Source organism: Panthera pardus, unplaced genomic scaffold (assembly GCF_024362965.1).
Source record: "Panthera pardus isolate Hobbes unplaced genomic scaffold, ASM2436296v1 HiC_scaffold_7, whole genome shotgun sequence".
In the NCBI taxonomy this organism is placed as follows: Eukaryota; Metazoa; Chordata; class Mammalia; order Carnivora; family Felidae; genus Panthera; species Panthera pardus.
In genome coordinates, this window is record NW_026527002.1 from 60,243,057 (window position 1) to 60,266,555 (window position 23,499).

Genomic DNA, 23,499 nt, shown 5'->3' on the forward strand with positions numbered 1-23,499 from the left:
AAAGGAGAAGCACATGGTTTAACTACCTGCTAAAGATGATCAACATAAGTAAGTGTACACAGGAAGGGGTAATTGTAAGAGAGAAAGCTTAAAACCCTATGATGAGAACTACTTCAATAAATTCAAATCTCTCTCCACAGCAGGGACAATCACAAAGAGCACTTTCTAAACAGTGAGGCACTAGAGGATGTGTCTTACTTTGAAAGGCAAAATAAGGGCCACAGATGACAGTATCAGGAAACAAGACTTAAATTTTAAGGGTGAATTCTCTCTAACATTTAAGGTTATCCAAAATAAAAAGACTTAAGGAAAGGCTTGGTGATCACTAAAGTAATTTCAACTCTAGTATCTGTCATCTTGCCATTGTAATATAATCTCATAAAAGAGAGCATTCAAAAATTAAAAAAAAATTTTTTTATCAAAACTAAGCTAACTCATTTTTCACTTTGACATTTTATGCTCTTATTTCCTATATACATGCTAAAATCTCAATTCTTTAGTTCAAAAAACAATGCAATGGACTTGCAATTCAAACTTGAGAGGAGATGTCAAAAGGAAATTCCTGATCAGAAGTAACAAATTTACATACAAGCTTTTGATATTCTACAGAAATAACAAGAATTTACTGTTTAAATAAAAATGTTGCATAATTTTTGGTATTTACAACACAAAAATCCATGTTCTGCTCATGGTCTCCCCTCTTAAATATTCTCATAAAAATGAAGAGACGTTTTATTCGCCCATCTTCAACATCCAAACAGGTACTGGCACATAAAAGATAACTCAAAAAGATCTGCTGAAGGACTGAATGCTGAACATTTATCAATCACTTCTATCAAACACTCCAGTCAGTGTCTTACATGCAATGACTCACTTAATCCCTAAAAGTACTCTATGAAGTCAGTAATATTTCTTCATTTATTTGACAGATGAGGAAACAGATATTCTGACACAAAATTATTAAATCAGGGAGGGGAGATAGGATTTCGAATTTCAAGGTACCTTTAATTACTTCATAATAAGTGAGTAACTTTGTAGTAACGAGGCTGAAACAGACAGAATGCAGGGGCAACAGCTCTTGAGGAAGCCCCTGTAACTAGGTTGCAGAAGCAGAGTTTTGTGCAAGAAGTAGGAAAGTTCAGTGTAAGGTTACAGGGTCAGGCAGCAAAAAGACTCTAAGAGAATGGTGTTAGAGGTCAAATGTTTTGTGCCCTGATCACTAGAAGTAGCATCAACAGGAAACCGCCATTAGTTGCTAGAATGCAATACAGCTTCTAATCTTTAAACAGCACTATTCTCACAAGCCACAAGATGGGAATGTTCTACCACAAAAGTCCTGTTTCAGTCAAGCTCATCCCCCTTTCACTTCCTTGCACTCCAACCAAACCATATGCCTCTGTCCCTAAAACAGTGCTGGTATATTTTTAATTAACCCTGTTTGTCATGCTTCCTCTTACTTTTAAAAACAGATACACGAAAGCTTAATATTCTCCAAAACAAAACATACTCCTATATTTTGTTTATTAAGTGTTCACAAATGACCCCACATACTCAAGAGCTCTATTATCACTTGTTCGCTTACCAAAATGGCCCGTGAAGTTTGTTTTTTTTTTTAAATAAATGAAGAGAAGTCTTCACCCTGGCTACATATTAGAGCCGTCAGTATTAAACACAAAACAAAACAAAAAAACAAAACCAAAAACCACCACAGACACAAAAAGCTGATGCCTGAATCCAACCTCTGAGTTAATTGATCTGGGCTGAGATTCATATATTGGTTTGTGGGGATTTTGTTTCTTTATGGTTTTGTTTTAGATTCTCCAGGTGATTCTAACATCCTACTTCATTCTAACTTTTAATGTGGAAGTATGGGCCAGGCTTCCTCTTTTTAGTTCCTCAGATGACTGAAATGCACACAACTGGTTAAAACAAAGTTTCCTTTCCTGTTTTAAGACTCCCTGTGTTGATAAACAGTGAGAATACTGAGAAACACAGACCCAAAAGTGAACATTTTATTTATAAAAGCAGAAATATAAATATAAAATATAAATATATTTTATAAATATATATTTACACATATAAATCATATAAATTATATAAATATATAAATTATATAAATTATAAATACAAATATAAAAAGGAGAAATATCCTCCCAATAAGAGGAACTCAAGCCCTACTTGGAAGAATCTCTACAGCACAGAGATGAGAAGGAAGGAAGGTAATGCCAACAATCCATGCGAGAAGTATCAAGTGTTCTCTAAGACCTATGCCCCCATACTTAAAACTGCGTATGAACTGGGACGCCTGGGTGGCTCAGTTGGTTAAGAGTCTGACTCTAGGTTTCAGCTCAGGTCATGATCTGGAGGTTTGTGGGTTCGGGCCCCACACAGGGCTCTGTCGCCTGCAGCGGAACCTGCTTGGGATTCTCTCTCCCTCTCTCTCTGCCTCTCCCTCACTCATACAGCCTCCATCTCTCTCAAAATAAATAAACAAACTTAAAAAAAAAACAAACGAAAAACAAAAACCCTGCTTATGGGCTACTGTTGACCAGGTTTGTTTATCCTATAAATTCATGGGTAAATAAAAATTTTCCTACAAATTAAGCCTAAAGGATGGAAACATATTGGCCAATAGAATTACCAAATTCTTCTACACCCCCAAACTTTGCCATACTCTGGGTCTAAGTGTTTAATAACCTACTTGATTTGCCCTGCGAAGTAAGTACTGGTCTCTGAATATGACAACTCTCCCTAGAATGGGTCTCCTAGCTTTCTGAGGTTTGCACATTCTCAAGCTGGGTGGATCTTAGAAAGGAATCTCAACTTGCAAGATAGTAAACAGATGTCTCCTCTGCTGAAATTACCCTAGAGGAAACATTTTTTCCACTATTGTTTATTATTCAGTGAAGATAATTTGAAAGAGCAAAGTAAACTACTTCATCATCTCTAATGAACACAATACTAATTTTTAAAGTGTCTAGCTTTCTAAAAAAAATGAAAACCTAACTTTGCCCAAAATGTTATACACAACAAAGTATTCTCAATATTATAGGATAAAATATGAACAATCTAAAATATGCAAATAAATTAATTATACCAGAAGTCCACAAACCTAAAATCTGAGTAATAAGTATGATGGATAAAATCTTCCATCCTCCCTGAAAAGAAACATTTAGCACAATCTCTAAGACCCATCAAAATCTTACCAAACTCAATTCCATACCAGGGAACAATTTAAATCTGACCAAAATAAAGATTATGCTGTCTGATGAATTAGAGTAATTTTCTATCAAATATGATATCTGCAAAGACCAGTTACTACAGACAGATTTGGAAGCTGTGCACAGAATCACCAGAATTGTTATTTTGGGCTTCTTTCATTCACTCATTTATCCATTCACCTAGGTATGTGCTGAATGACTTCTACAGGCCAGTTACCTCTGACAGGCCAACTGGGAAAATGAAACTAAAATCAAACACATAAAAAGTATTTACTTTGATAGGGTTTATATTTTGGAATAGCAAATATCAAAAGTTTTTAATCCGAAAGTTCCTTTTAACACTCTTAGAAATTACTGAGGACCCAAAAGAATTTTTATGTTGATATTTACATATTAGAAATTCAAAATGAAAAATGTTCAAAACAATTTATTCACTTAAAAACAATAACAGGGTTGGGGCGCCTGGGTGGCTCAGTCGGTTAGGCGGCCGACTTCGGCTCAGGTCACGATCTCGCGGTCTGTGAGTTCGAGCCCCGCGTCGGGCTCTGTGCTGACAGCTCAGAGCCTGGAGGCTGTTTCAGATTCTGTGTCTCCCTCTCTCTCTGCCCCTCCCCTGTTCATGCTCTGTCTCTCTCTGTCTCAAAAATAAATAAACGTTAAAAAAAAAAAAAATTTAAAAAAAAAAAAAAAAACAATAACAGGGGCGCCTGGGTGGCTCAGTCAGTTGAGCGACCGACTTCGGCTCAAGTCATGATCTCACAGCTCATGAGTTCCGAGCCCCACATCAGGCTGTGCTGACAGCTCAGAGACTGGAGCCTGCTCCGGATTCTGTGTCTCCCTCTCTCTCTGCCCCTTCCCCACTCATGCTCTGTCTCTGTCTCAGAAATAAATAAACATTAAAAAATTTTTAGAAAATAATAATAAATAAAAACAACAATAACAAATGTATTACATGCTATCACAAAATACATTTGTTAGAAAAATAACTTTTCCAAAATAAAAGCAATCGGGATATAAAAAATGACAGTTTCACATTTCTGTGTAACATTCACATTTTCAAAAAGAAATTTTAATCAGGATAGAACAACATTGTTTCACATTTCTTGTGAATCCTATTAATGTCTAGTTTAATAAAAGACAACAAGATTCTCATATCTGCTTCTGCATTCAATCTTTTAATATCACACATCATGTAGCATCCAGAAACTTCCATTAAACACTCATTCAAGAGTGAGAGTAAAAATGACAAATAATGTTTAAATATTACTATGAAAATAGTTTAGACTTCAGAGGCCCTCTATATAAAAGTGTAGGGGCTTCCCCCACTTTAAGAACCAGAACAACAATTAAGGTGAATGTGATTACAGATTGTGAATTGCACTCTGAAGAAAATAAAAAGGAGAGTAAAAGGTAGATAACCTTAAAGAGCATGGTCCAGGACAGGCCTCTCTGAGATGACACCCGAGCAGAGAAAACTGAAGAACAAGCAAGTGAGCTTGGGTGAAGCCAATATTTGTGAGCTATGGATTTTAAATAATAGTTTAAACAGAAATGCTAATATTTACTTTTCATGAAGCACACAAGTCACACTTCAGCAGAACAAAAAGGCCTAGAGATGGATGAACACTAGCACTGTAGCAGCACACTTGCGTGTTTTTACCAAAAGCACTGGCATATAAATAATAAACCCAAACAGCTATGTCTTAAGATACCATTACATAATTCAAGATGAGCAATTTCAATTAATTTTTGTTAATTATAAAACAATATATTAACAAAATCCTTTCAAGAAATATTACCAAGACTTTAATCAGCAATATTTCTAATACCAGTGTCAAAGGTAATCTTTACCTGGTAAAATTATGTCTATGAAGCTACCACACAAAATTGCTCTGTCAAAGGTAGCAACTCTAAGAAAGTTCAGGGTCAAAAAGTAAACTACTTAAGAACTATATCTGGAACTGTTAGGCCTTGCAATATGCCAATTTGAAGAACCTGAATATGCCAATTTGAGTACATGAAAGATATGTAGAAATGTTAAATATGCTATATTTCTAAAAAAGTCTAAATAACCAACCAAGTGAGACAAAGAAATCAACAACCAGAGCATTAACCTGTGAGTTAACACAGGAGTGCCCAAAGGTGCATCAGACCCGGTCTAATACCCAAGAGCTAGGAGCTGAATTGCAATCCAATCTCTGTCCTGGATCATAAGATGGTGTCCTGAACTTCTAAGTCAGGAAAGTGGAAACCAAGACTTTTCCAAACAGTTACAGCTCCATGAAAAAGTACTGGTGGAAAGGTAGAAAACAGTAATTGCAGTTATCTTATAGTTAAATATAAACTTACTACTTGCTACATGACCCAAATTCCTATTCCTAGGAATTCAAAAGAAATGAAAACACATCCACACAAAGATATGTCCACAACTGTTCACAACAGCATTACTCATAACAGCTAAAAACTGAAAGCAACCCAAAAGCCCACCAAACTTAGACAAACAAATTCCAATATATCCATTCTATGTACTACTACTCAGCAAAACAAAAGAGCAAAAGATCAGTACAATAGAGAGGAATCTCAAAAACATTATATGAAATGAAAGAAGTCAAACAAAATGCTACGTACTGTAAGATTTATTTTTATGGAATTCTGGAAAAGGCAAAACAAAACCCCTAGGTAGTTAATCGCCTGAGGCAGGTGAAGGCCTACTGACTGCAGAAGGGCACACTCTTTAGGGTGAAGCAACTATTTCACACCTTGATGTGGTGGGGACTATGTAGTTGTTTACAGCTACAAAAGTTCATCACACTATACACCTAAAATAAGTGGATTTTATTCTGCATAAATAATACCGTAACTTTAGAAACCTGTACACATTTGTAAAAGTCTGATGAAGAAACAATTCATTTGACCCACTACTAATTTTTTCTCAATTTAGAGTTCAAAGATCCCCTGAAATGCTTATAAGGAGCTAGGTTAAAAACCTCTGCTATATCCCTGCATTATGTATAAGATAAGTTTTATATAACTATATATAAACTCAAGTTTATAATAACTCATGTTTACAATAAGCCCAGGCAATCAAGAATTAAACTGTACTGTTTTAGAAGCCAAAAAAGTGTAATATTTAAAAATTTCCTACTATTTTAATATTTTGAAATTTAATGAGATTAATTAGGTATTTAAGAGATATTTTCTACATATTTAAGGCATTTTCCTGGAAGAAAAGTCTGTGGCATTCATCATACTCCCAAAGATGCCCATGACACACAAAGAGTTAGAGTTTTCAAAATTAATTACAAAGGTATTATATACATGCAGTTATGCTTTTATGTTTGCATCAACAAGAATGGTGTGGAAGGACGTATCTTTTCTTATGAATTTCTGTTACTGCTTACTTACTTATAATAAGTATGCATTTGTTTTCAATTCAAAAAACATCAAATAAAGAAAAAGTTAACAGAAAAGACTTTAAAATCCAGCAGTCACTGCAATTTACTACATGAAGTCTCACCAAAGAAACCTAATTTCTTTTTGACAGTGCTACTGAGTTGACACAATATGGACACATCTTGATTTAAGTATATTTTTTTAGGTATGTTAAAAAGGGAGGGGGTTGGGCTGAATAAGTGGCTTTGAAAGGAGAAGATGAAAAAATACACACTATAAAGCCTGAGCACCTGCTGACTTTAAATTCTAATCTCTTGCTGATATGGTTACACTTCAACTCTATTCACAGATGCCATTGCACTCACATACACAAATGACTGGACAATATGCATATACACACACCATCAAGGTGAAAGAAGTAACTTCTGGATATACAGACTGGTTTTCAACAAACAGATCTGTTTAAGAGAAGCCTAATGTAAACCAATTACAAATCAGCAAACTATCAATTCAAACTTTGAGCAAATAGCAATAAAGCTTCACCAAGAAAAGCAGCATGTTTCCCACTGTCCCTGGAGTAGATATCAAAAGGATCTGTTTAAAGTTCAGTTAGAATTAGGGACATAAGGAGTTTTAAATTGTTGGAACTATACCATCATGTTTAACCTTCCTTTATAAAGTTAAGTTCATAAGGAATGTTCACAGGTTGCAAACTCTATTATTTGTACCTAGAATAAGAAAACACTAAATCCACTAGTTCATCTTTTTAAACAGCTAGTGGTATTTAATAATCACAGTAATATTTTAGCTACAGTACTATTAAATAAATTAGACTCTGGTTATAGGAAGATGCTATTAGCTAAATAAAATAGGTATCCAAATCGTTCGTAACAGGGCTTCTCAGGCAATCAGTGGTGAAGAACTCATTTTCCTCCAGTCCCTCACAGACCAATACCGTAGTAAAAAAATAAAACTTGTAAGAAAAGTGACATTTTAAAGAAAGACACAGAAAATACAAGCCCAAGGATCATACTCTGGCTATCACAGCAACATCATGCTGCGATACAAGTTTCAAAACAATCCCAATCCTGTGCTTATCTCACACAAACCACAAACAGTTCACAAACCATACCCTTACTTTAGGTAGCACTGGGTTTACAGAGGAGGTAACATTAGGCAGATAGACCATTTCCTCCTAACTCCAGAAGCTGGAAATTCAGACTTTATAACCAAACACTTCTTAATTTATGTCACTGATATGAAGTCTCTCAAAACATGACAGTATTCCAACAGATGGGAACTCCAAACTGTGGGGCTATCAAACCCATAGTTTCTCTACCACTCCACACTGCTTCTATAGGAGAGAACAGGCATACCCCTTAGATGGCGTCAAACCACTATTCTCTCAGTTCTGATTCCACTCTGAACAATATATTTCTAACGGGTAAAAACAAATCTATTTCAGCAGCAGGAGCCCACTTTCAATCGTAAGCTCTATAAGACAAAAGAAAGTAAATTATCCAGAGACTGTGCCCAGCTGAAGCCCCGACATTCACACTTGATTTGCTGTCTTCCATTTGTTGTACAAAGTAACTCTAAAACTAACCTTTATTTCTTTCAAAAAAAAATGTTCAAGTGAGAGAGAAAACTTTAGTAAAAGCTTAAAAATTAATTCTTATCAATGTATACACAAATGTGAACCTCTGGTCTGTACAAACAGAAAAATCATATAGCACAGTTGAGAGGCTGGGGCACTAGAACTCAAAGTTTGAGTGCCAGCTCTGTGGCCTTAGGCAAGTTAACTAGATAGGATCACCTACCTCCTGGGGAGATAAGTCAGTCAGTCAGTGCCCATCTCACAGCACTGCTGCAAGGATTAAAAAACAATACACCCAAAGTACCCAGCCCACAGGCCTAGCAAATTCTCGGTAAAACTTTTGTTAGCTACTGCTTCAATTACTATAATAAACATTTCACCTAACCCATTCACTCATCCATCCACCTATCCAACAAATATTTAGTGACTAGAACATGCAAGGTATCTTCATGGCACTGACACCGGTTTCCCCAGACTGTTCAGTTTATTCCTGAGATCTTCTTTCAGTCTAGTAAGATGTAAATATAGCTCATTAAAAATCAACTACCTGACAACAAAGTTCCAATTCTGTTGACTTATCAGTCATCTTGATCTAGAACTATCTGTATATACCACAAGGTTTCAAAAGAAGATTTTTTGAAATCTGCTTTAAAAAGGCGAAGGTAAGAGTAAATTGACTTCTTTGAAACAGCGGTGCATGTTGGGGCACCTGGGTGGCTCAGCTGGTTGAGCGTCCGACTTCGGCTCAGGTCTTGTTCTCGCAGTGTGTGAGTTCAAGCCCCGCTTCGGGCTCTGTGCTGACAGCTCAGAGCCTGGAGCCTGCTTCAGATTCTGTGTCTCCCTCTCTCTCTGCCCCTTCTCTGCTCAAGCTCTGTCTCTGTCTCAAAAATAAATAAAAACATTTAAAAAAAAATTTAAAAAAAAGAAACAGCAGTGCATGCATGTGTTTATGTATGTACAGAGGTTCCCTTAAAAACATCATTATCCGTGGGGCACCTGGGTGGCTCAGTCAGTTAAGCAACAAACTTGGGCTCCAGCCACGACCTTACCACTTGTGGGTTCGAGCACCGCATGGGCTCTGTGCTGACAGCTCAGAGCCTGGAACTTGCTTTGGATTCAGTGTCTCACCCTCTCTGCCCCTCCCCCCATGCACACTTTCTCTCTCACTCTCAAAAAATAAATAATAAACATTAAAAAAATTTTTTTTAATTAAAAAAAAATCACTATCCTGCTAAAAGTAAGGACTAGATCCCCTCCATAAGAGTTTCTTAGGTCTGAAATAGAAAGGCAAGGCCCAACTGCACCAGTTGCTGGCCATTTGGAGAAGAGGTCAGGCGTTCCTAGGCTGGCTTTATTCCAGTTTTGTAGATTCTGGGAGGTAAGGTCCACAGCCTGAATTTCTCACATCAATCACTGTCAAAGAACAGCTAGTACCATAGAAGAATTTTAGTCTCAAAGAAACTGTAATGCCACAGAATCTCCCCTTAGCATATTCTGTAAAGTCAATAACTAGACTTTCGTTTAATTCTGGCCTCTTTCACTGACTGACCTGTGAACTTGGCAGTTTTCTTATTTGGTTAAGCCTAGATCATTTTTTTCTAACACTGAACAAAGAAGGTAGTTACTGCCAAAATGTAAATTCAAAAAGCAGAAAGCAGCATTAGTCTTAAATTTAACACATTTTATGGCTCAAGTGGGATAGGGGTTCCATTTCATAACTGGCTGAGTCAAATAATAAATAGGATTTAAATCACTGCTGTTCAGTTTTGATGTGAAAGAAATTTAAGTAACTTCAATAGCAAAAAAAAAAAAAAATTTTTTTTTTGCTCCTGATACATATGGGATTAGTTGCAATGCTCCAAAACACTTAATCAATATCACCTCTATAACATTTCAGTTGAAAGAGCATACTTCATTATTATTCTCTTGGATCTAATGTTCATCGATGGTCCACAGTTTTGAAGTTAAATCATCTAATAACTTGGGAAAAGGGGGAGAAGGGCAAAGCAGTCTCAAGAATTTTAGCAGAGTAACACTGCTCTCCTCACAAAAATTACTCATGAGAAAAGTACAATGATGTAATCAAACATACAAAAGTATAATCGCAATTAAATGTTAAATGATGAGGTTTTATTTTTAACATTAAGTTTATACTTTACCAACTCAATATACATAACCGATCTGCAAATTTTCCCACATGTAGCTGGAAAGGAGTTTTTCCAAAGTAAAATGAGTGATAAAAAAGCTAAGCTGGAATAAATTTATGTCCTCTCACATACAAAACAAACCAAAAAATTTCAAAACTGTTCTCTACTTCCTAACACATTTACATTTGTTATCCTGGGGAGCAGGAACCACAGTTTAATTAGAAGGCCTTTAAGTGATCTAGGGGCACCTGGATTACTATTTATTTCTGCTTCCTTAACAGGAGGCAGTGCTGGCTAAAATAAGTTGAGAAGGAAACACTAAAAAGAGTAACTGTGACTGCCTCTGCGAAGAGGGTGGTTGAAGACAGGAATGAAAAGTGAGAGCTTCTTTTACTACATACTCTTTTTGTCTTTTAATTTGTATACCATATGCACCCAATTGGCTGTTTAATTAAATACGCTTAATATATTAAAAGGACTTCAGTTTTCCAGTATAAAAAATACACCACAGTGATACCAGGAGAAGGTGATTATTCACCTTCTTTCTCAAGAGGTCTCTCAGAACTGAACTGAAGATTATGCATTTCTGCACAAAATATAAAACAGGGGTTTTCTTCTATCCAAAAAGAAAAGATTTTGGTTTTAACTGTTTTAAAGGCTACTCTTAAACCAAATTTGAAAACAGTACTACAAGCCCTCATTTGGAGGCCAACAACAAAAGGTAAAGAAGATCTTAATAGGCTATCAACTTGGATTTTATTTTGTAATGGGGATTTTCCGAAGGGTTTTTGCATTACTATCCTTTACCTACTCAGCACCACTGTGTGTGATGACCAAGTACAAAATAGATTCTGTAAGACCTGTCACATGAGAGTTTTGCAGTAATTCAGAAAGGAAAGTGAGAAATGAATAGTGCAGACAACACAGTTACAGACTCACTATGTAAGTGAGTGATCTTAAGAGAATCCGAGGGAAAGCCTACAGAGCAATCAAAGATGATACCAGAAGCCTGGGTGACTTGGGCAGATGGTGATGGCACTAACAGACAACAGGAAGTATTTTATTGACTTGAATCATTGTAACAAGTATGTTAGCATACTAACATGCACACTTAATTTGCACACTTAATTTTAAAAATAAAGACTAAGATCTGTAAAACTCTTAACTTTCCATTAGTAACAGTGCCAAGAAGCAGCACTCCAATAGTCTGTACATGGGAAAGAAACTGTACTATGCAACTATTCTGGAATAATTTGGCAACATGCTTTAAAATCATGCATAACCTTCAAGCCATTAACTTCAGCTCTAGGTATTTATTAAAGCACAGGAAAAACACTAGAAAAGTAAACCCCAAAATCCTAACAGTGCTACCCATACTCCTATTATGAGCTTATAAACTGAGTAATTTTCTTTCTGGGTTTTCTTTATGTGTAATTTCTCCAAACTTCCCTTACAACGAATATATACAGTTTTTGGTTAAAATAATCATAGTTTAGCACATTACTATTGTCCCATAGATAAACAAACATTTTCTACTTACATCAAATGAAGCTAGTTGGGGACAAGGATAGAAGTATAGAAGGTACTGAGAAAAAAAAAATTCTTATTTATCATCAGGACACAATGAATACCTGTGATGTTTAGGTACTATTTGGGGTAAAAAATAAAATTTTATGCCAAAATACAGTGGCTATTCAGACTCAAACAGTAAAAGTTTTATATTTTGACTAAGTTAATACTGAATTACCACTATTTTACTGAATCAATTTTTTTCTCTTCTATTTTTGGGCTTGGTACCAACATTAACAAAAATACAGGGTACTACTCTGGCATAAGCCAGTCTCCATTTCAGCCCTTTCAGTTTTATTGAAACAAATACAGTTTGTCACCATATAGATGGAGATGTACATTACACTGTACTTTTCCTATTAAATCTAATCTTTACGGGATATAACCATTTTACAGAATAACAGTCCTTTATGGGAACAACCAGGGCTATTTTCTCTTTAAGTATATTTTCTTATATCTTGCCCAAGGAAATAATATCCAAGTACCATAATTTAAATGATATTTTACAAAAAACATTTATGAACTAACGTCCAAGAGAAAAGCAAATACCACCAAGTTTTCATGTTAAGTGCTGAAGTCAGAAGCTTTCATCTTAAGAAACTAAGGTAGACTTGGTAAAGTACAGGTGAGAATATCTGACCACAAAATAAGAGTGGCAAAGACCCTCACCAAAGCCTAATGCTTTGTAGAGGCTTGTCTCCCCAGTATGAAGACTAGGACTGAGCTAAAAGCCCAGAAAAATGTTGCCGAGACTTAAAATACCTGGTGTTGCTCAGCAAAGCTCTTGAAATCTCGGATATTAAGCTGAAGATCAGAATTTATAATTATATAGGGGCTAGCTGAAGCCAAAGTTGACAAGAAAACAAAAGATGGAAAACCAGTAAATATCGTGCACCCACAGCCTTTTAATGTCAAAACAGGCATTTGAAGAGTTAACATATGCCATCTCATCTGGGCCAGATATACTACAACTGAAGTTAAAATCTTTTGTTATCTTCCATTACTTGGTAACACATGGAGTTTGGAATCCCACTGTAACTAATACCAACTATTTAAATCAATACCAACTACAAAAACTGTCACTAGCAATAATTAAACATCAATAGGAAATTATATATATTAAGCTGCTATTTATTACAGTAAGAAGGCCATGTGTTATCCTCATATTAAAGAAGAAATTAAGGCCCAGAGATGCTCATTTATTATCAGTTATTAAATCAGGCGATCTCATGGATCACCTCCATGAGAAATACCATGTAAGCTGGGCTCCTTAAACTATCCCAAGGCAGCTACAAGAAACAACATTACTACAGCTTGTTATCACTAATGTATACGCCATAAGCTAAGAAATCATGGTCAGAAAGTTTTTTCAAAAAGAAAATGGATTTCTTTTTTTTTTTTTTTTTTTTAATTTTTTTTTTTTTTTCAACGTTTATTTATTTTTGGGACAGAGAGAGACAGAGCATGAACGGGGGAGGGACAGAGAGAGAGGGAGACACAGAATCGGAAACAGGCTCCAGGCTCTGAGCCATCAGCCCAGAGCCTGACGCGGGGCTCGAACTCACGGACCGTGAGATCGTGACCTGGCTGAAGTCGGACGCTTAACCGACTGCGCCACCCAGGCGCCCCAAGAAAATGGATTTCAATAAGCCCTGGGACCTGAAGGGAAAGGAACAAAAGTCCAGGATGTCTGCAAGATTATCTAAATCTTAAAAGCATCCTGAGAAGTCAGGCTTAGATCTGCCTACCCTAAGGAAAGTAAACTACCTTACTTAGGAATACCTACCAACACTCCTCTCAATTCTCTTTAACATTCCTTCTGTTTTCTTCAGTGTTGATTCCCCAATGTCTTAAGTCTGTGTGACTGGTTGGCTAAGACTGCCTTTTTCCAAACAAGAATATTTACTAAGTTGACTTCTTTTAGCTACAAATAATCTCCTCAAACATGACAGATTATTGGGGCGCCTGGGTGGCTCAGCCAGTTAAGTGTTTTGACTTCGGCTCAGGTCATGATCTCACGGTTTGTCGGTTCGAGCCCCATGTCGGGCTCTGTGCGGACAGCTCAGAGCCTGGAGCCTGCTTTAGATTCTGTGTCTCCCTCTCTCTCTCTCTGCCCTTCCCCTGTTCATGCTCTGTCTCTCTTTCTCTCAAAAGTAAACGTTAACAATGTATATATATATAAGACAGATTATTAAATCTAAAGATTCCAATATATTAGCTTTCTTGTGCATTTTAAAGTTTTAACTCTGTAAGAGACCCAAGTTTTAGAAAATACACTTCCTGATGCTTGAGCAGGAACACTAGATTCATTATATTGTGAACACTGTATTTCTATTTCCCCTTATCCTAACATTCATCAAGTCACATAATCTATATGTATATGAGCTTCCTCATTTATAAAACAGGGATAATAATGGTTCCCAAATCAGAGTTGTTACAGGGCTTCAATGCTGTAATATAAAGTACTTTAAATAGTACCTAGCACATAAGAGCAAACATCTACTGAGTCCTTACAACGTATGAAGTAGTTGTAATAATGGAAAGCAAAATGCATCAAAGATGCCAATTTGTGATATGGGTCCAAGCTCTAGAATAAATTCACTGTATGCTCTTGAAAAGCCACTCAGTTTCTATGAGTGACTAAATCATATGTATAATCCAGCTAATCCTGGTTCTATCAGCTCCCGGAGTTCCTAAAATATAATAATGTATGTCAAATTTTTTATCTACTATAAAAAGCTATTGCTTTCGATTAGGAACACCTTACTTGCCAAAGTAAAAATACAACTAAGTGGTCAAAATGTCAGATTGCACACTTAATTTAATCTCATTCAGAGTGTGTGTTTGGTCTCACTTTAAAAATAATGCTGGGGCGCCTGGGTGGCTCAGTCGGTTGAGCGTCTAACTTCAGCTCAAGTCAGGATCTCACAGTTCGTGAGTTTGAGCCCCACATCGGGCTCTGTGCTGACAGCTCAGAGCCTGGAGCCTGTTTCAGATTCTGTGTCTCCCTTTCTCTGCCTCTTTTGCACTCATGCTCTGTCTCTGTCTCTCAAAAATGAATAAACGTTAAAAAAAAAATTTTTTTTTTAAATAATGCTAACAAGACTGCTTATCTGGTTTTCCGTTGTAGCAAATGAGAAGCTGGAAATAAAAAGGGTAAAAGCCATACAAGTTTAACAACAAAAACAAAACCAAAAAAAAAAAAAAAAAAAATGCAGCCAATTAGAAAGATAAATTACTCAAGGCACCTAAATTCAAAAACAGGGGGGGCACCTGGGTGGCTCAGTCCGTTAAGCGTCCGACTTCGGCTCAGGTCATGATCTCACGGTCCATGAGTTCGAGCCCCGCGTCGGGCTCTGTGCTGACGGCTCAGAGCCTGGAGCCTGTTTCGGATTCTGTGTCTCCCTCTCTCTCTGACCCTCCCCCGTTCATGCTCTGTCTCTCTCTGTCTCAAAAATAAATAAATGTTAAAAAAAAACAAAAAAAAAACAGGGGACATTACAGAAATAAACACATGTGAATACCCATAGGGATTCTGGAGGACTACTGTCCAGTATGGGGCAATAAATTATGTTTTTAATGATACTACTAAGTCATCAAAACATAGCTAAGTGATACAAGCCACATTCACTATTCTGACTAAAGAGGCAGAAATTTACGTAATACACTGCAAAAAGATTTATAATTAAAATGTCTAAAATGTAAACGTTTTGGTGCTTGAAAGACTTTCAAGTTACCTGGCTGAAATATACATAAAAAGCAACTTAGTTATTCTTTACTGAAGTCAGAAAACTGAAAGAAGCAGCCAAGAGCCACACAATTTTTGGGGGGCCAAACTGTGTTTTACTTGAGCCATGGACTTTAGACAAGAGCTTCCATTTCATAGTTTAACAAACTGTTATCTAGTCTTTATAACTTCATGTAGTCTCCCACACACACACACACACACACACAACGTACAGACATACATGTCATAGCACAGTACAAGCCCTTTACAAATTTGAATTATTCATTTCAGTTCACATAGCACTTCCACCAACATTTTCTCATTAGATCTGAATCACCACCAGGTAAGCAAGGCAGATAACATCAACCCTAAAAGCTGTTGTGAGAATCAGACATAGTCTCACCAAACCTTCCTTCACAGGGTCTTGTAAATAGCAGGTGCTCAAAAAACATTAGAGATTTTTCTTATAGGTATGACACTGATGCTTAAAAAGAGGAAGAAATATGGGCAAGTTTATAAAGTTCACTGGTCTCACTCCTATGTTTCTCACAAACACACCATTAATCTCTACAAAGCATTTACTGACCCAGTTTCCTCATGATTCATTTTCAAGAAAATTTCTTGTACCACAGAACTGTATTCACTCACAATATCTGAGTGCTTTCTATGGGTCGGTCACTGTTCTAGACACTTGTAAATATTGCAGTGAATAAGCCTGACATTGCTCCTGCTCTCCAGAAGTTGGTATTTTAGTGTATTTTTTAGTGTGAGAAGACAAACAAGCAACAAATAAATAAGAGACTTTCAACAGTAACAAGGGCCTAAAAGTCAGATAAAAGGGTCAATGAACTGATGTAGCCTCTTTAGAGTAGTCAGAAAGTACCTGTGAGGTAATATCTGAGCTGACACCTGAATGACAAAGGATACAGAACTCTTACTTTTTCATTTACTAGTAACATCCTCTACCTTACTTCCAATAAAAGAGAAATGAGGTAGCCAACAACTTTAAATAAGGTAACTTTTTGCCTAAAACAGAAAAACAAAATTTGAAAGGAAGTAAATTTCAGTGGTAATCATTTTTAAGCACCAGAACTATGAAAAGTACAAGTATTTTATAATTTTACCTTCAAATGATCATCTCAGTGAGAAAGGAAAAATAAACAATAAACTATCAATTAACAGTCTATGCTCACATGCCAGGATGAGAGATACAACTGTCATAAAAAGTTCAGATAAAGGAAGAGATCAATGTGAACCAGAACAATACTTTTCAAACATTAAGATTCTATACAGTAGATCAAGAAGGGGCCCTGAGATTCTGAAATACTGTATTTCTGCATTTCTAACAAGGTACCAGGTAAGCCCAATTCCACTGGTCTTGCTGGTCTTGCTGGCCCATGGAAAGATTCAAACTGGTCTGGGGGAACAAGGTAGCTTTTACAGGAAAAGTTCAACAGGAACAATTAGTTTGATCTTTTCTAGGAACAATGAGATCACCTGACTGCAATAAAAATCCACTCTTCCATTCCCGGAGGATTCACTTAGCACCAACTCTGTGCAGGGTACAGTAAAAGTCAAATTGACAAGTCTAATGGAACAGATGATTAAAAGATTCTTGAAAGATACCATTTCACACAAGGAAAATAAGCCATCTATAACTGTCCATTATCAGTCAGATGAGGACAATTACATCACATTCATACAATGAGATGCTCTATAGTAATGGAAATGAATTACTGTCACTTAGTCTAGAATGGACTAATCTCAAAAACAATGTGAGATATACATATATATGACTCAGGACATGGGAGAACATGTACTATGATTTAATTCATATTTCATTCATTTTATTAATATACACAGGCAAAACTAAACAGATTATTTAGGAATACTCTATGGTGAAGCTATAAAGAAAACACAATCACTGAAACAAAGTTCACAATAGTGATTACAGGATGCAAAGAAGGGATGGGAGGAAAGGATGAAATAAGGGAATCGGCTTCAAGGATTTTCGTAATGTCCTATTTCTCACACTGAATGGCAGGTAACTGGATGTTTATTTTGTGATTATTTAAATTGTGTATTATAAGCACTATTTTTCACGTATGATATATTTTGATATTTTTTATAGTTCTTTGCTAATGCTATCAATGATTTTTCTGAAAACTGAATCAGGGAATTAGTAGTAGTAGAGATTCTAACAACAGTGAGTTGAAGCAAAAATGGAAAAATACAACTATAGACAATTCTTTAACCATTGACTTCAAGAGGGAAAAAAAGTGGGGACTAAGAATGGAGCGCAGACTGTTAAATGAAAATGAGACAGAACTGAGCATTTTAATACAGGAGAGTCCTGACAACATTTACATGTTAAGGGGAAGGTAATATTAAAGATACAGAAGATTTGATGAAACAGGAGCAAAGGAAGGAAGGGTTCAATACAAGAAAAATTGGTCTTGTCCATTAACAAAATGCCAAGAACAAATGTGATTAAACATGAGGTCAATCATAGTTCTGTGTGGCTGGAATGTACACTTAATAAGAGGCTTGGAAAATTAACCTGAACACAAGCAAGGGCAACATCACTGAAAACATTTCAGGAAGGAAGCTAACAAGATCTAAACTTTCACATTAAGTGAATGTTTTAAGGAAAGTACGAAAGATGGACTGAAGAGGACTAGGAGAACAATTCGAGATACCACTAAAATAATCTGTAAAAGGTATCAGAACATGAACTAGGAATAGTATAAGAATAAAACGAAATATTGTATTCATTCATTCATCCTGTCTATGTTGGTTAAAAGGTTCCGTATTGAGAATATACCACATAAACACAGTCCCTAGCCTGCCCTCAGTAGCTTACATTTCTGTGGGGGAGACAAGAAAGCAAACAAGACAGTTACCGGCAGTGGAAAATGCTATGAAACAGAGTGGTGTGATGGAGGATGATGCGGAGGGAACTACATTTGACAGGGTTGGTAGGCAAGACCTTTCTTAAAACGGGGCATTTAAGTCAACAACCTAAAGGAAAAAAAGAAGCCACCAAGTAGGAAGAAATACTTGAAGTATTTCAGGAAGAGAAAACAATGAATTAAAATGTCACTGTGAATGCAGCCTAGAAAAAAGGATGAGGGGAGCTTGGAGAAAGACACAAGAATAGCAGGACCTTGAAGGATGTGGTAAGAAGTCTGTATTTTATTGCAGGTGAATGTGGTTGATGGCATATAGATGAGAAGCAAATGAATTTGATATATTTTGGAGATGGAACCAACAGGACGTGCTGAGACTGAATGCTGGGGGTTGGGGGGAGAACAAATATAGGTTAATGCCGAAGTTTTCCGATTTGTTCAAATGGGTAGATGGTAATCCCATTTACTACTATGGGAGAGACTGAGGTAAGACCAAGGAGGGGGAGAGGGTAAGGAACGGGGAGATAGCAATAATCTTATTTTGGACAAGTTAAATTTGAGATGCCTATAAAATAGCCAAATAGCAATGTCAAGCAGGCAGTAAGGTATTCAAGCGTGGCATTCAAAAACCAAGTCTGGCAAAAATTATAAATCAGAATACAAGTAATATTTAAAGCCACAAGAAGGGAACTTAAGGAGTGTCTACTACTGTAACTTTTTGTAACACAAGTAATAATAATTAAGCAACTACAATGAAATGGTAACTTACAATGTCCCAGAGACTGTTCTAGTTATTGACACATTTTTCGGCCAATTTTAATCCTCAAAACAACTAAAATGAGGAAAATAAGTATAAAGAGGTTAACTTAGCCAATGTTATTCAGCTAATTTTGGAGGTAAGACTCAAACCCAAGCAGTCTGGCTCCAGCAGTGTGCTATTACCTACTTTGTTACACTATCTCAGGCATAGACCTGATAGAATGATGCCTAAACCCAAATCCTGAGGAACTCCAACATTCATAGATGAAGAAAGGAGACGCCAACACAAAAGATGTTCATTCCCACTGCATGGTTTCAGTAAACGCTGAGCCACAAACTCAGAAGTGTCTACAAAGTAAATCTCCACTTAGCAAGTTACAGATGTCAGGTCCCAGCAGGGAAGCAATGGAGTTTACTTTATCTTCCAAAAGCCCTAGATTCCTAGATCCTTCTGGACACCTCCTTCACCTATTTGTCTCCCCGAAGAGTCCTTCTCCAAATCCAAGCATCTCAAAACAAGACCTCAAAGATCTGTCACACTCACCCCTAGTTTCTATTCCCTATCTCAGACCTCAACTCCCCCGATGGATGGCAGAGAAAGCTGTCGCGCCTCCCAACAAAAAGTAAAGACGAAAGAGAAAGGTCCAAGGGGAAAAACTTGTCCCAGTCTCACCAGGCCCAGTGGCGAGGCTGCCAAGCAGCACGTCGGGCAGGACTCGACTAAGAACTGAGCTGCCCACGTGGGCCTGGGGAAACGGAACCCCACTCACCAAGCCATCTATCTGCACTTGTTTCACGGCCGAATCTCCGGACCCGCCTTTGCTTTTGCCTTTCCCCGCCGGGCCGGTGGTGGAGCTGGAAGAAGCGGCGGCGGAGCCGGTGCCTTCCTTGCGGGACGCCATCTTTCCAGACAGACAGGAAAAAAGAGAAACGTGAGTGACCGGAAGCGGAAGTACGAGCTTTACGTGACGTCATGCACAGTCCGGGGCTCGAGGGGCGGAGCTGAGAGGAAAAACTGGAGTGGGGCTCCGCCTCCCTTTTCTTTTTCCAGCCTCACCTCCTTCGCCGAAGTAATCCTCTGCGCATGTGCGCTATGTGTTTGAGGCTTTTTTTCTTCTCTTTGAATGCTGTAAGAGAGAAGTAGACTTTTTAGAATATTTTACACCTTATGTTTAGTCAGTGTCCATTAGTCAAGTAAGTTGATCATAACAGCATTTTATTTCACATTTTATGTAGCGTCTCGCCTAATCATTTTTCTTTTTTTTTTTTTTTTAATGTTTTTATTTATTTTTGAGACAGAGACAGAGCATGAGCAGGTGAGGGGCAGAGAGCGAGGGAGACACAGAATCTGAAGCAGGCTCCAGGCTCTGAGCTGTCAGCACAGAGCCCGATGCGGGGTTGGAACTCACAGACCACGAGGTCATTACCTGAGCTGAAGTCGGACACCTAACCGACTGAGCCACCCAGGCGCCCCTCACTTTTCATTTTTATTAATCCCCAATCCTGATCTTGTAAACTATGAAGAGCTGTACTAAGTCCCATCACACGTGCTTGGAAGCTGAGACATGATTTGTCCAACGTCATTCTGTTAATTAGTGGCAAGCTGGTATTGCTATTTGTCTTACGTAATTTTAGATAGCAGTCTCTAACCACTTAGATTATGCAGAAATTAATTAAAACATGGGAACTTTGATCAGAATTATCAGAACTGATAGCCCTTTGCTGCTATGTAAATCATACAGGATTTACATGAGTAATGTACAAATAAGTTATTTTTATGTACAGTGTTCCAGGATGATGTAGAACATACTCCTTAAAAATCATGTTGACCTAGGGGCGCCTGGGTGGCTTAGTCGGTTAAGCGGCTGACTTCAGCTCAGCTCAGGTCATGATCTCGCAGTCCGTGAGTTCGAGCCCCGTGTTGGGCTCTGTGCTGACAGCTCAGAGCCTGGAGCCTGTTTCAGATTCTGTGTCTCCCTCTCTTTGACCCTCCCCTGTTCATGCTCTGTCTCTCCCTGTCTCAAAAATAAATAAAAGCATTAAAAAAATTAAAAAAAAAATCATGTTGACCTATAACATAGTTCTCTGAAATACAGAACTCAAGTCTTTAAAACAATACTTGACAGCTGTCAAAAATCATTTTATATAAGGAATTTAAGACATTCTTTCTATGCTTCAAACTTTGCCTATTGCTTATTTTTCAAATGTTTACTCATTCCATAGATGTCTATGCAGAACTGATGATTCCCAAATTTTTTTTCCCTAGATCTCTCGACTGAAGTCCACACCAGCATGCACATCTGCCTATGCAACACCTCCACTATATGTTCAACATGCACCTGCAACTTAACCTTCCCACAGCTCCAAACACTGCCTCCCCTCCTTGGTCTTCCCCATCTGATTTGACGACAGCTCGATTCTTCCAGTTGATTAGACCAAAAGCCTTGGAGTCATCTCTGACTTCTCTGTTTCCCTCACACCCCTGCAGCCAACCCTAGCTCAAAACTATACAGAAAAGGGAATTCTAAAAAGTATGATTCCAGCTTAGCTAAGTTGATATAGTACAAACCCACCACAGTCCACCCAACTATAGACTGTCTAAAAGAAACTCATTTCAAATATAATGATATAGGCATATTGAAAGTAAAATGATAGAAAAAATATATCACTCAAACATTAAGCAAAAGAAAACAGGAGTGACTATATTAAAATCAAATAAAGGAGAATTTGGAGCAAAGAAAATAACCAGAGACAGAAGGAGACATATAATGATAAAATGGCCAATCACAATAACACATAGCAATTCTAATTGTGTATTCCCTAGCAACAAAGCTGAGGTTACATAAAGAAAAAAATTCCTAGAACTCAAAGGACAAATAGACAAATACACACTCATAGTTAGAGACATCAAGTCCCCTCTCTCAACAATTGACGGAAAAACTAGAGAGAAAACTAGCTAGAATATAAAGGAACTCAGCAATACCATCAACAGGATCTAATCAACATTTATAAAACATTCCACCCAACAACAGAATACACATTCATTTTGTTCTTTCCAAATGCCCATGGAACATATAAACCATATCCTGAACCATGAACAAAACTTGAAAAATTTAAAAGAATTGAAATCACACAGAGTATGTTTTCCAACCACAATGGATTCAAACTAGAAGTCAAAACAAAAAGGTAACAGAAAATTTTCCAAATACAGTACTTGGAAACTAAACAACACGCTTCTAATAACCCATGGATCAAAGAGGAAGTCTTGAGGGAACTTTAAAAACACACACACATTGAACTGAATGAATATGAAAATGTAAAATGTCAAAATCTGTGAGACACAGCTACCTCAGTGCTCAGAGAAAAGTTTATAGCTAAATGCATACATTCTGAAAGAGGAAATATCTCAAATCAATAACGAAAGCTCCCTCCTCAAGATACTAGAAAAATAAGAGCAAAATAACCTAAAGCCTGCAGAAAATATTAAATAACAGATTGCAGCAGAACACAGGATATTCTGTACTGATCACCAAAAGAAGGTTGGTTGCAATCATTAAGTTGTGTTTCTGCCCACACCCTGCCAAAAGCAGTTTGATATTGTGAGTATTAAGTCATTGTGGCTATTCATTTACCAGAGAAAATAAATTTACCCTGTATCCCTAGCAATACGTTCTTCATTCTTTCTGTCAAAGGAACTAAAGTTTTTAGCATACTTCTATATTTGCTGGAAATATTTCAAATTTAGTCAGAAGCAAAAAGAGAGAGGATGGTGAGGGCCTTCCAAAGCAAGCTGTGGACTGTGCCCATGGGTGACTACCACCTAGGGACAGGAAGCAAAGAATAGCCTGTCATACCTGAATGAAAAAATGAAAAAATAAACAGTCTGACTGGTTCTGCCTTTGTGGCATAGTAACTCTACCCACTAGGAAAACACAGCCCAGTGAATGTCAGACTGTGACCAGTCCGTGCCTCAGAACCAGCCAGTGTTGGAGCTGCTTTCCCTCACTTGGCAAAGGCTTTCTTAAATCCCTTTCAATGTGTGAAATGACAGTCAAGACACCAAAGATGAGTCAAAGGATTTTTTTAAATGACACTTTATTCCTATTTGGTGTACAGAGGAGCCAAAACATTTTTTAAAATGTAAATATATTCCTATTCAGTTGGTGCCTGCTTCCAG

The 23,499-nt window shown here is 37.2% G+C and overlaps 1 protein-coding gene across 1 annotated transcript in view; it reads right to left on the bottom strand.

Moving 5' to 3' along the window:
- Positions 1-20,258, bottom strand: part of EIF3H (eukaryotic translation initiation factor 3 subunit H) — a 99,476-nt gene extending 79,218 nt beyond the window's left edge. The window contains exon 1 of the mRNA XM_019459991.2: positions 20,093-20,258. Coding sequence (XP_019315536.1) covers positions 20,093-20,224 — 132 coding nt within the window. The 5' untranslated portion in view covers positions 20,225-20,258. The remainder of the gene's footprint in view (positions 1-20,092) is intronic.
- Positions 20,259-23,499: the final 3,241 nt, after the last annotated feature.